We start from the raw sequence: 13295 nt of genomic DNA on the forward strand, positions 1-13295 counted from the left end.
GGGGCCAGGAGGCGGCGGGGCGGGGCCGGAGCTAAGCCGGGCCCGCCCCTGGGAGAGGAGCCCTCTGCCTGCCCCGGGCGGGGCGAGGGTTCAGAGGTCACCGGCGCCCCCAGTTTGCTGCATGGCGGCGTGGGCGGAGATGGGCAGCTCGGCGCAGTGCTGACCCTCGCCCGCTCCGTCGCCCTCTTGCAGACACTGTGCTTCCGCGTCCGCAAGATGATGGACGTCTACAAGCCTGACTGGTGCGAGGTCCGCGAGGACTGGTCTGTCTACCTCTTCTCTCCCGAGAACAGGTGGGCGGGGCCAGGCTTGGGGGAGGGCTGGAGTAGGGGTGGCATGTCTGGGAGGGACAGATCTCTGCCAAGCCAGGCAGGGCCATTGGCAGTGCTCTGCCACACCACAGAAGACCCTCCCCCGGCCTACAGGTAGAGACGTCTGCAGGTGAGGGAGGGGAAGGGTCCAGATGTTTGTGGGCATCTCTGGTCTAGACCATCCCTGTACTGGATCAGGTGGTCTGCAGGGTTTACATCTGGAGCAGGGCAACAGAAGGCTTCCTGGGGGAGGAGGCCCGTGGGCTAGGCTGTGGAGGAAGAGAGCATTCTAGCAGGGGCAACAGGGGCTGTGAAGAGGAGGAGGCTGGTCCAATGGAGGGAGTAGCCTGAGGGCAGAAGCAGAGGGCACCAGGCGATGCGGTTCTCTTGACAGGGGTGGGGGATTTGGGCCAGTGTTTGAAAAGTATTGAGTGCCAGGGCAAGCTGGGCGCCCCTCATCTCATGGGTGTGAGGTCAGAGAAGGCCATGCCAGGTGGGCACCCAGAGCAGATGTAGAGTGGGCGTCTGTTGTGTGGCCAGAGGAGAAGAGAGTGGTCACTTCCTCTAAGCTGACCTGGTCTGCACTCTTGGCCGGGCCCTCTGCCTTCCTCCTGGCCAGGGTGGGAGGCAAACTGACACTCCCGCGGCCCCCGCCCACCCCTGCCCAGGTTCCGGGTCCTGTGTCAGTCCGTCATTGCCCACAAGCTCTTCGACTATGTCGTCCTGGCCTTCATCTTCCTCAGCTGCATCACCATTGCCCTGGAGCGGCCACAGATCGAGGCCGGCAGCACCGTGAGTGGCTACAGCCCTTGGGCAGGACTGGGGCCAGGCAGAGGGACAGGACACCTGGGCCTGCCATGGCCGGCACACGGGGCCCGGGGAGGAGGGAGGGCCCAGCGAGACCAGACCCCGAGCACCGAGGGGGTGTGTAGGGAGAGCTGGCAGCCCTTCCTGGATGTCCCTTGGCCGAGCAGAGGCTGACCAGGGTCTGGGCAGTGTCGGGAGCCCTTGGGCCCACAGCCTCGCCCGGCTCTTTCAGGAACGCATCTTTCTCACCGTGTCCAACTACATCTTCACAGCCATCTTCGTGGGCGAGATGACACTGAAGGTAGCGCCCGGCTTCACCTGGAACCGTCGCCTCCCCTGGGAACCCTGGCCCTGGCCCAGCCCCTCCCTTAGCTTGTCACTTGCCTGCCAATCAGCGATATTGCACACATGGCCCCGAGGCCCACCCCGGGACCCAGAGGGGGTGCCGGCCCAGGGACCTAGAGGGGGTGGGCCGCATCCCCGCTCCCAGGAGTTACAGCCCCGCCAGAAAGGCGAGTGCAGGACAAACTGACCGTGTCATGGAGGTCCCTGCTGGAGGCGCGGGGCGCAGGGGAAAGATTCCGCCTGGGGTGCTGCCCATAGCGGGTAGCTTTGAATTGGGTTTGGCAGGTGTGCTGGGAGAACCTAAGGGGCGGCCCTTTGGGCGCTGACCGCGCCCCGCCCCCTCGCTGTGGCCAGCCCCACCTCACCCGTCCCGCCCCGTGTCGCGGATTCTGGCTGGCCCCGCCCACCTTCCCCGGCCTCCTCCCGCGGCTGGCCTGACCTCGGCCCCACCCCCAGGTGGTCTCGCTGGGCCTGTACTTCGGCGAGCAGGCGTACCTGCGCAGCAGCTGGAATGTGCTGGACGGCTTCCTGGTCTTCGTGTCGATCATCGACATCGTGGTGTCCGTGGCCTCGGCCGGGGGAGCCAAGATCCTGGGGGTCCTCCGAGTCTTGCGGCTCCTGCGAACGCTGCGCCCCTTGCGGTGAGCGGACTCCTCCCCATCGAATTGGAGGATCTCGCTTGGAAGCCACTGGGACCCACTCAGTCCTTCAATAGCCAAACACGGCAGCTTTGGTCCTAGGGGAGGAGCTTGCAGACCCTGGGGCTGGGGCATTCTAGAAGGGCAGAGCCTAAGGTGGCCCCAGTACTGCTACCCACTTTCTGTCCTTGGGTGGCGCCCTGGCATCTCTGGGAGTCAGTCCCTAGACCAGGATGTGGTGTGCGCCCCGAGGGGACTAGGTATTGTGAAGGATGAGGCAGAGTGCCTTGCTGTATTTCTAGATCTGGGACCTGGGTTGCAGCTCTGCTGAAATCTAGGTTCCCCGGCCACCTTCTCTACATTCCCCGCCACTCCTTACGCCCTTCAGGGCATGAGTCATGCCCTTGGGGCCCAGCCCTGGTGACTCTAGGCACTCGTGCCCTTGAGGGCTCAGCCCTGGTGGCTCTGGGCTGAGTGGGAGCTGCCGCCCTGCCTGGTCACGGGCTCATAGTGTGCCTGGCCTCTCCCTGCCCGCAGTGTCATAAGCCGGGCACCTGGCCTGAAGCTGGTGGTGGAGACCCTCATCTCCTCCCTCAAGCCCATCGGTAACATCGTCCTCATCTGCTGTGCGTTCTTCATCATCTTTGGCATTCTGGGAGTGCAGGTGAGGGCACCCAGGCTGGCAGGGACTGGGGTGGGCCAGAGACACTCCACATCCCAGCCCGCCCCCTACCCCATGCTGGCTGATGTGGGGACTCAGGTGGCCCTGTTGGAGCAGCCGTGGGCCTTGCTAACGGCAAGTTCCCTGTTCAGGAAGAGAGACAGATGGGGGCCCAACTGACTGAGCACAAGGCAGGCTGGGTAATTGCAACTGAGAGGCGGATTCCTCTCTGACTTGTGCCTCCACTCTTGGGAACACCAACCTTGCCTTGCTTTCTCTAGCTCTTCAAGGGCAAGTTCTACCATTGTCTGGGCATGGACACCCGCAACATCACCAATCGCTCCGACTGCATGGCTGCCAACTACCGCTGGGTCCATCACAAATACAACTTTGACAACCTGGGCCAGGTGAGTGCTGTCACCACCCCCCACCCTTCCCCTGCAGGGTAGGGTGACAGGATGGCCCTGGGATCACAGATCTGACTCCCGTCCTACACTGCCAGGACTGATGCTGTGACTTCTTCAAGCATCAGTTTCCTCTTCTGCAAAATGGGTAGGGTCAGCACCCACCTCACAGGGGGCCTGAGGCTTACAGATCCTGTGTGCAGAGGGCCCAGAAAATGCCTGGCACACAGTAGGTGCTTCAGTGAACATTGGTTCCGGGCCCCCGGCCCCCACCTAGGGGACCCTGACTGGAATTTTAGAGTCCACCAGACCTGGGTGTGAATCCCAGTTCTGCTGTCTACTGTGAGTATGACCTCTCTGAGGCTCAAGTGTCCCATTTCTCAGCTTTCCATTTCATCTGTGAAATGGGAATGTTACAGCCCACCAGGCAGGCTGTGGTAGAGATGAAAGTATATCAAGCCCCTGGCCCAGGATGGACTCCCTCTCCCATCACTCACAGCCCTGCCCAGTTTCCACCTTGCCCTTGGTCTCCTCTCCTGGGGGCCTGCCAGGCTTGCCCCAACTGGGTGTGTGGCAGGTGAGAGCTGAGAGGTGGGACCTGGGTTGTAGCTCTGCTGAAATCTAAGTTCCTTGGCCACCTTCTCTACATTCCCCGCCACTCCTTACGCCCTTCAGTACTGCTCTCATTTCTTGAGGGCCCACTCAGGCAGTTGGGTATGTCCAGATACAGGCATGTCTTGCCTCAGGCCACATGGCAGGGAGCAACATCCAGGCCTGTGTCCCCCTCCCGTCTCTGCAGAAAAGTAGAAAGCTGAGGAGGGGTGGTGAGGCCTGAGCTACCCACCCACCTCATCCCTGCTCTCTCCCCGCCCCATGTCTCCCAGGCTCTGATGTCCCTCTTTGTCCTGGCATCCAAGGATGGCTGGGTGAACATCATGTACAACGGACTGGATGCTGTTGCTGTGGACCAGCAGGTGGGCGTGGCTGGGCCAAGCCAGGCCCAGATGGGAGGAGGGACACAGTGTCCTTGGGGCCCCCGTGGTCTGAAACGGGCACCAGTGAGACCCAAAGCCCCAGTGTCTCCCCACTGTCAGCAGAGCCCACCCTTAAGTCCTGGCTTGGATCCTCACCATCAGAGCACTCCTTGGGCAGAATAAAGCATCATTCCATTTGCTTCTGCAAATCTGCTCTGCGAAAGAGATGTCTGAGCTGCTCCTGGTGAGGGGGGCAGTGCAGAGACTGGGGGTTGGAGAACGAGTGCAGGAGGAGGAGAGGGGCTGAACCAGCGGGCAGAGGGACAGCAGACACAGACCTGAGGCAAGAGAATGGCATGTCAGGGCGTTGTGAGTCGGGGACCAGAAGTGGAAAGTGAGAGCGGCTGGAAGAGTGGGGAGGAGGCCACTGGGCCTGGATGGCCTGCAAGGCCCCGTGTGTGCCGTGGTAAGGGGCAGGAGTTTATTCTGAGGGCACAGGGAGCCAGTGAAGGGCTTAGAGCAAGATTGGCACGCCTGCTTGTCTGGTCTGCTTGTCAGTGCAGCTTCCTGCAGGCTGCTGGGTGGGGAGAGATTTAAGGAGGTGGATCAGGCTAGGGGGTCAGGGAGGAAGCTGAGCCTTGGCTCCCAAGACCCCTCTGGGAGCAGGGGCTCCCTCTGGGGCTGGGCAGCGACTTTAGACAAGACACTCACCAACCAGAGTTGGCTGTGTGCAGACTGAGGTCGTCGCTGGAAGAAGAGCAAGGAGATTCTCTGGGTCAGGGCAGGGTCCACTCAGTGGAAGAGGCGGGGCTGTGGGTACTGGGCCTCTGGCTCTTGGCCTTATGGTAAGATTCTGGAGCGGGAGGTGGGGGTGCGGTGCAAGGGGAATGAGAACACTTGGAGGCATCTTCCTCTACTTCCTTGCCTGTTCTGTTCCCCCACCCCTGCCCTTCCATGCGTACATGTGTATTTGGACTTCTCCAGGGCTGTGCTTTACCCTCTGCTGGCTTTCTTGTTTCTGGGTGAATGAATGAATGGATGGGTGGATGGGTGAGTGGGTGGGTGCATGGATGGATGAATGGTGGATGGACAAGTGGCTGGATGAACAGATGAATAAACAGATGGATGAATACGTGGATGGGAGGAAGGCAGGCGAGGAGGGAGGGAAGGATAGATAGAAGGATGGTGCATGAATGAATAAACAAGTGGATGAATCACATGGATGAGTACGTAGATGGGGGAAAGGATGGATGATACTTGGGTAGATGAATAAGTGAATGGGTGGAAGAGATCGGTGGATGGGTGAATGGATAGGTGGATGCGTGGATGCATGTGTAGGTGAGTGAATGGATAAGGTGAATTAGAGGAAGAAGACGGATGTGTGTCCAGGAGCAGCAGCCGAGCAGGGAAGGAAAGGGGTTCTCTGTGCTTAGCACCTCACTGTGCCAGGCTCTGGGTGGGCACTTCCTACCTGCTGCCTCGTTCAGACTTCACAGCCGCCTCGGAGGCAGGCTCTGTCATACTCTGTCCACTCTATGGAGGCTCAGCCAGGTTGGGCGCCTGCCCGTGGCCCTGCAGGGCCTGATCGGCCTCCTCAGCCCCCTCTGGCTCCCCTGCAGCCCGTGACCAACCACAACCCCTGGATGCTGCTGTACTTCATCTCCTTCCTGCTCATCGTCAGCTTTTTCGTGCTCAACATGTTTGTGGGCGTCGTCGTGGAGAACTTCCACAAGTGCCGGCAGCACCAGGAGGCCGAGGAGGCCCGGCGGCGCGAGGAGAAGCGGCTGCGGCGCCTGGAGAAGAAGCGCCGGAGTGAGTGGACTGGGCACCTGCGGGGGCGTGGGGCCACCCGGCTCTAGGCCCTCTGTCTGCTGCTGCTGGCCCGAGGCCTGGGTCTGCCCCAGCCTCCTGGGCCTTTGGAGCTGGAAGGAAGCAAAGGATGCAACTCCTGTACCCATGGTCCAGCTTTTTCTCCCGTGTCTGCCTGTCCAGGTGACCTGAGCCCATCAGTGTCCACCAGAGTCCAGTGGGCGATGCCACTGCCAACTTGAGTGGGGCCCAGGGGGTTCAGTCCAGGCGGAGGGCAAAGGAGAATCAGTGTCCCGCCCGCTTTGCCACCCACCCCCATGCCTCGCTCATTTCGCTCATGGTGCCCTGGCTGGGTGGAGGAGACCCGACGCGGATTCTAGGGCCTGGGGTGCACCGACATCTTCCCCCTTGCTTCCTCCCTCCCCTCCACCTCTGCTTCCTTTGTGTCCCTCCTCCCCATGGCTCCAACCCCCTGCGGTCTGCGCCCTCCCCCATGCCCCCTGCAGAGGCCCAGAGGCTGCCCTACTATGCCACCTATTGTCCCACCCGGCTGCTCATCCACTCCATGTGCACCAGCCACTACCTGGACATCTTTATCACCTTCATCATCTGCCTCAACGTGGTCACCATGTCCCTGGAGCACTACAATCAGCCCACGGTGAGCCCCGCCCGAGGTCATGAGCAAGGGTGGGGCAGGAGTTAGCTGACAGCAGGGCCTGAGTAGCCCCTCTGCACTGGGCCCTATGCTGGGTACTTCAGGGGAGGAGGTGCAGGGCAGCCCTGCCCTCAGGAAGCTCAAGACCTGATAGGATAGATGCTGGGAAGGGGAAGGTCAGAGGGGAGGGTCACTTGTGCCTGGTGGATGAGGGAAGCAACATTTGAGCCCACTTTGCAAGGCCCACTCCACATGCGAACTCTTTAATTCTCACAGAAACCCTAAGGTAGGCGTGGACATTTGTCTAGATTTTACAAGTGAGAAAATTGAGGCTCAGAGAGGTTGCATATGCTGCCCAAGTTACTCAGTCATAGGTAGTGGAGCAGAACTGGAACTTAGATTTGCATTCAAAGCCTGCCACGTAGGCACCATTAATACTTGGGCATATGGAAACTGGGGGAAGGACATTCCGGGTGACAGGGCTATTTCAGGCACACACCGGGCATGAAAGGATAACCGGTTCCCAGCTAGTTGCAGGCAGGGCGTGTGAGGGGCAAGTACATTCCAACACCCTCAATGGAGTTGGAGGGGAAGAAGAGAGAAGCAGAGCCTCCAGATGTGGAATTAGTTTATTTCAAATGATAGGAATGTTATGAATACAGGGAAGGGTAAGGCAGCCACTGGCAGAATAGAACAGTAATTCTAGAGCTTCCCAATTAGCAGGAAAAAATAGAATAATAATAACTCACATTTTGTTTATCATTTAATTTTCTCAACAACTTATTGAGATCAAGATTTACCCAAAGTCACAAAGTAAATAAGGAGTAAATACTAAGTCAGGATTCAGATCTAGGCAAGTTGGCTCAGGAACTCTTCATCACTAGCCCATACTGCTTCCAAAGAGGAGCAACTGGACCAGACCAGCAGAAATAAGAAAAAGGAAATGGGGAACAACAGTGTGCAATAAATAATACACATGAAGTAAGATGGAAGGAATAAAAGCAGCATAAATCATTGCAGTAAATATGAATGGACTAAATTCTCTCCTTAAAAGGCGGAGACTTTCTGACTGGAAGAAGGTTGGGGGCCAGGTCATGGAGCCTGGATCATGCTTCTCCTTGTCCCCTATAGTCCCTGGAGACAGCCCTCAAGTACTGCAACTATATGTTCACCACTGTCTTTGTGCTGGAGGCCGTGCTGAAGCTGGTGGCGTTTGGTCTGAGGCGCTTCTTCAAGGACCGGTGAGTGGCTGGGTTGGGCTAGGGCAGCATAGTGTGGACTGCAGGATGGGGTAGCAGTCCTGACCCCTGGGAAAGCCTGGAGCAGTCTTAGGAGGGAAACCAGTGAGCATATGGGCATCACTGGCCAGTAGCCCCCAGGTATTTCTTATAGTCCTGAACAGGAAGTGATTATGGTTTCATCTGGTGGGTGCAGGACATTCTACCAGGCTCTTCTTGGCTCATCTGTGATGGGTCCTCCCTACCCCTCAGGCAGAACAGGGTCTGCCTCATGCTAATTTTCCTTTTTAGAGGGAACAAGTGGGGCTCAGAGAGGTTGATGGACTAACCTTAAACCATGCAGAGGTAGCAGCTAGCTCAGGGTTTAGACCTAGAAGTCAGAGCCCATTCTTCCTCCCCAGCAGGAGACCGGAGAGATTTACTTAGCCTCATTAGCCCCTTGCTTGAGGGAGCAATGACTGTGGGGGCCAGAGAGGGGGCTAGACCCCGTGGCATTTGGAGGGGTTGTTGGGGAGGGTGGCCACATAGCCCAGTGGGCCACGATAGTAGGATGAGCACCTGGGAGGCTCCCCCAGCTAAGGTGTGTCTGAACGGAGGGCTCCTCCTCTCGGTTCCCACTCCTGCCCCTATGCCTGCTGAGCAGGTGGAACCAGCTGGACCTGGCCATCGTGCTGCTGTCGGTCATGGGCATCACGCTGGAGGAGATCGAGATCAACGCGGCCCTGCCCATCAACCCTACCATCATCCGCATCATGCGGGTTCTGCGCATCGCCCGGGGTGAGGGGCATGAGTGGGACAGGGAGCAGGGACAGGCAGGGGGTGGGGTGGGGAGAGAGGGCAGGGGTGCGTGGGCACGGCAGGCTCCGATCTGAGCAGGGTGAGTAGGAGTCGGGAGGAGCACACAGCTGACACACGTACACACTGTGTACACGGCCTCCCCATCACAATCATACCCACCGCCTCACTCACAGACAGCTGCACACCACACGGGCACCTGCCTGCTAGCTTGGAGCACTGGACCCGTGGGGTCCAGTCTCAGAGCGTGCTAAGGGAACCCCATCCCCTGCAAGGATGCTGTGATACACCTCCAGTTCCCAGCTGGCTCCCCTCAAACCCTAAAGTGGGATGTGCCAACCTCGGCCCTTCTTAAAATGCCAGTTCTTCTCCCAGACCTCCCTCTCCCCCAGGATTGTTCCTACACTCATGTCAAACACTTCCTGCTGGGTGCTCCCAGGTTCCAGGTGGGAAGGGGGTTGCAGAAACCCAGCAGGAGCACCAGAGTCCTCTTCAGCGAGCAGGGACGGGAGAGCTATGGCCACTCACGTTGGTCGCCTGTGCCTGCCACGGTTCATGGTGCACTCATGCATGCGCTTTGGGAGTGTGTTTGTTCTCGTGCGCTTTTTTGCACTGACGTCCACACCTTGTGTCTATGTGCTTCTGTGCACACAGCCCCCCCCACCCTGTAGCTACATCCATGTTCTTGTTGAGTGGCATCTGAGAGTGGTCTCTGCTTATTCTCCTCTTTCAAATTTACACACATTCACATGCACGTCCCCACTGACCTCCCCACGAACCGGGGCTGAACGGGCTGGGCCTGGGTCTCCCCGCAGTGCTGAAGCTGTTGAAAATGGCCACGGGCATGAGGGCCCTGCTGGACACGGTGGTGCAAGCTTTGCCCCAGGTAAGAGCCTCTCTTTCCGGTAGCCCCTCCTGGGTGTCATTGGTGTCAGGCAGGGCCCTAGGGGGTGCAGGCCCTGCTTTCCCTTCTCAGACCTGCCCCAAGCCAGGGCAGAATGCCGTTCCCGGGGAAGCAGTTTGAGTCCTTCTGGCTTCACCAAGGGGTCGCCAACACCTGTTGTGTCTCTAGCCCTGGCGGGCACTGAGGACCCACATGATGGCCTTGGGAGCCTCCAGGAATGTGGGGGGAGAGCAATACCTCAGGGCAATGTGGGGCCTCCAGCAGAGAGAGAGAGGAGGGCTCTGGACAGTGCTTGGGTAAGTCAGGGAAGGTGCCCAGGGAAGGGGACCTTTGAGCCTGGCCTCCAAGGGCGGCTTGGCAGAAGGAAGGGGCAGTGTGGGTGGAGGGGTTCGGATATGGTGTTCCAGGAGGGGCAACCTGAGACCTGACGGAGGTGGGGGCCCCCCAAGATGTGAGAGGAGTCTCCCCATGCCTCCTGGTCAGTGGAAGGGGAGGTGAGGCAGGGCCAGAGAGGGTACATTTTTCGACTTCCTGGAAGTTCTGCAGTCCCAGTCGCTCCCTTCCCCGCCGTCCTGACGCTGGAGGCTCTCCTTGTGCCTCCACTCAGGGCGGCCTCTACCTGTGCGGAGCCTCGTGCGCATTCATTTACTCATTGTGACTCATCGACTCTTAAGGACTTTTAGGCATCTTAGAATACAAGGCACAGAGACAACACACTAGACATGAGGATACAAGAGTAACCGCCCGGGGAAGGCAGAAGCAAAGCTAATTCTCTCAGGGACCTGGGCTAAGGATGCCAGTGAGTTCTGTTCCTGCGTTTGGTATGAGCTTCCCAGCAGCCTAGTTGCAAAGAGAAAGTGATGTGGTCTCTTCAGGTCTGGATTTCGGAGAAAGGAAGGGCGTTCATTCAAAGAGATGGTGGTTTTTCCTAACGTTAAATCCCTTCAGAGGACTGGTCACGTGGGAGACGGGGTAATGCTGGGCTGGAAGCTGTGCAGACAGGAAGGGGATTGGAGCCCAGACTCGGGCCATCCTGCTTGGGGTCAAACCTGGACCCTGGGCATGTGATCTAACTTCTGCCTCAGCTTCCTCACCTGTGAGATGAGGATGATGATGAAACGTCACTGCCGTAAGTGCTTATTTCAGAGGGCTGTGGTGAGGCTTAGTTAGAACTTATCAAGCACTGAGAGGGCCTGGCTCATAGGATGTGCCATATGAGAGTTGGCTAAGGATGGGGCTGGCAATGTGTGCCCCACCCCCCTGGCCTCCTGACCCCTCCCCCATGCTCTGGCCCCTGAGTGTCCTGTCATGACTCCAGAAACCAACACGAGCTGGCACAGGGCACAGGAGACGCTCAAGACCTCCCAGCCTCCAGTGGAGGACACGTGATGGTAGTTAGACTACATCAGCACTTTTAAAGGACAAGCACGTGTCAAGTTCCATGTTGCATTTGGTATGAGCTTCCCAGCAGCCTAGTTGCAAAGAGAAAGTGGCATGGTCTCTTCAGTGAAGTCTCTTCCGTGAGGTGGTGCTTACCCCTCTAAATCTATTAGCTGATGCCCATGTTGTCACACGGACACTTGCCATTTCCTCGGATCCATGTAAAGTGCTGTGAAAATGAAACTTCAGCCTCTTCCCATCAGGCTCTGCCCCACGCCGAGTGAGGAGGCATCAGGGAAGGCTTCTCAGGAGAGGTGACCCATGAACTGGGCTTTGAGGGGTGGGGAGGAGGCATCTACCAGGCAAAGACAGAGAGTCTTCTCTACAGAGGGAACAGAATAAGCAAAGGCAACTCACGGGTCCGTTCTTGTGGGGCTGGAGTCTGGGGTTGGAAGATCAGTCCAGGAGGAGGGTCTGGGGGCCAGGTCACGGCAGGTCTTCCGCGCCAGGGCAGTGAACTCAGGCTTTATCCTGCAGGCAGTGGACGTCCCAGGAAGGTTCTGGCCAAGGATGGCCTCAACCAGAGCTGCCTTTTAGAAGCTGAAAGGAGAATGGGTTGGAGGGAGAGGCAGGCGGGACAGGAAGGGCTGCCCTGGCTGAGATGCTGCCAACAGTTCTGGGCCTTTGGCTGAGAGCAAGTGTCGGATCGTTCTTACCAGTTTTGTGTCTGATGCTTTTACCATCCAAGGACAACGTATCAAGTGGATTTCTAGAGCAGGGAGATGGAGTAGGAGCTTGCTCTGTCCTCTCCCGCGGCGACCGGCTCTTGTGGTACCTCCAGGAACAGTGCAGCCCCGTTGGGGAAATAAAAAAACCAAAAATAAAGAAAAAACCAGAAATACTGCCAGACCCGGGCTGTGCAGGGCTGAAAGAGGAGCTTTGAGGGCCTCGACCATGCCGGGTCTTTCTCAGTGGTCAGGGCCTGAGAGCTTGCCTCGTATGTGCCCAATAAATGCTTGTTTTATTAATGAACAGAACATCATTTAATTAGTCAGACACCATCAGTGCAGAACGGCTGGCAAGGAAACCCTCCCTGGTGCAAAAAACTCGAGGAGTCTGTGATTAACGGGGTTTGCTTTTCAGCAATTAATGAGAGCATCTCTGTCCTACTCATGCAGGCCTTCTGAGGCTTCTGAAACATATTTCATTTCTGAGGCAAGAGTGTGTCTGAGCCTCATCTTATCCAAAGCGCAAGTTCAAGGCGAGTTCCAGTGGATGGAGAGATTTGAGCTAGGTTTGGAATCTGGGATGTTTTCTCCGGCAGGAGCTGGGAGACAGAGGTGGCTGGGTTTGCAGGAGACTTCTGGGGCCCACAGGCCTGCATGAGTCCTGTCTTCACGCTGCCTATGGCCAGACCCCATGCTGACCTGAGAAGGCAGATCTGACTCCATCCAGCTGTGTTCCTGCTCTTGGGGACTTCCCAGACCGGCACAGGACAGTGACAGGGACACATCTATGACACTTGTACTGTCAGATTGCAGTCTGGTCTGCCTGGAGGAGTCCAGATAGGCTTCGTGGGGGCTTCGTGGAGGAGGTGGCATGAGTGCTGAGACTCCCTCTTCCCTCTTCTATCTGTTCCTCTGTGGAAACGTACTAACCACATGAGGTGTATAGCGTAGATGGTGTGCATGGGCCCTGGGGCCAACCTGCTGGATGTGAACTGCTGTCCCACTGGTTACTAGCTGTGTGACTCTGGGCAAGGGGCTTCGCCTCTCAGTTTTTCTTTCTTCGTCTGAGGAATGGGAATAAAAGATAGTTCATAGGCTGGGCTCGGTGGATCCCACCTGCAATTCCAGCACTTTGGGAGTACGAGGCAGGAGGATTGCTTGAGGTCAGAAGTTTGAGACCAGGCATGGTGGCCTGTGTCTGTAGTCCCAGCTACTGGGGAGGCTGAGGCGAGAGGATCACTTGAGTTCTGGAGTTCAAGGCTGTAGCAAACCATGATCACACCTATGCACTCCAACCTGAACAACAGAGTGAGATCCTCTCTCTTCAAAAAAAAAAGAGATAGTTCATGGATTCCTGTGAGAAGTAAGGGAGCTTGTGAATGTGAAGCTCTTGAAACAGGACAGCTCAGGGTAAAGGCTTCACCACTGTGTTACTGTTATTCCGAGCCCTGTGCCTGACCCAGCCTGCGCTCACGGTCCTGGAGGGTAGCAGGCACGGACACCCAGCCTGGGGAAATGTCACAGCAGCCCCAGCCCTTGGGCTGCCCTTTGCCCGGGCCCTAGGCCACCTCCGCCCTCCCCGCGCTGGGTGTTCCTTGCCCACCCTCCCCAGGCCCGGCGCCCCCCGTCCCGCCCTCCCCAGGCCT

At 57.9% G+C, this 13295-nt stretch overlaps 1 protein-coding gene across 1 annotated transcript in view; it reads left to right on the forward strand.

The window, feature by feature from the left end:
• CACNA1I (calcium voltage-gated channel subunit alpha1 I) overlaps positions 1 to 13295 on the forward strand; it is a 104983-nt gene that overhangs the window by 82367 nt on the left and 9321 nt on the right. The window contains exons 16-28 of the mRNA XM_021715980.1: positions 193 to 293; positions 980 to 1103; positions 1351 to 1419; positions 1920 to 2104; positions 2639 to 2765; positions 3044 to 3169; positions 4051 to 4140; positions 5760 to 5952; positions 6456 to 6607; positions 7736 to 7845; positions 8486 to 8619; positions 9453 to 9523; positions 9710 to 9837. Coding sequence (XP_021571655.1) covers positions 193 to 293; positions 980 to 1103; positions 1351 to 1419; positions 1920 to 2104; positions 2639 to 2765; positions 3044 to 3169; positions 4051 to 4140; positions 5760 to 5952; positions 6456 to 6607; positions 7736 to 7845; positions 8486 to 8619; positions 9453 to 9523; positions 9710 to 9837 — 1610 coding nt within the window. The remainder of the gene's footprint in view (positions 1 to 192; positions 294 to 979; positions 1104 to 1350; positions 1420 to 1919; positions 2105 to 2638; positions 2766 to 3043; positions 3170 to 4050; positions 4141 to 5759; positions 5953 to 6455; positions 6608 to 7735; positions 7846 to 8485; positions 8620 to 9452; positions 9524 to 9709; positions 9838 to 13295) is intronic.

Source organism: Carlito syrichta, unplaced genomic scaffold (assembly GCF_000164805.1).
Source record: "Carlito syrichta isolate Samal-C Ts95f unplaced genomic scaffold, Tarsius_syrichta-2.0.1 Scaffold308101, whole genome shotgun sequence".
Taxonomy (NCBI): Eukaryota; Metazoa; Chordata; class Mammalia; order Primates; family Tarsiidae; genus Carlito; species Carlito syrichta.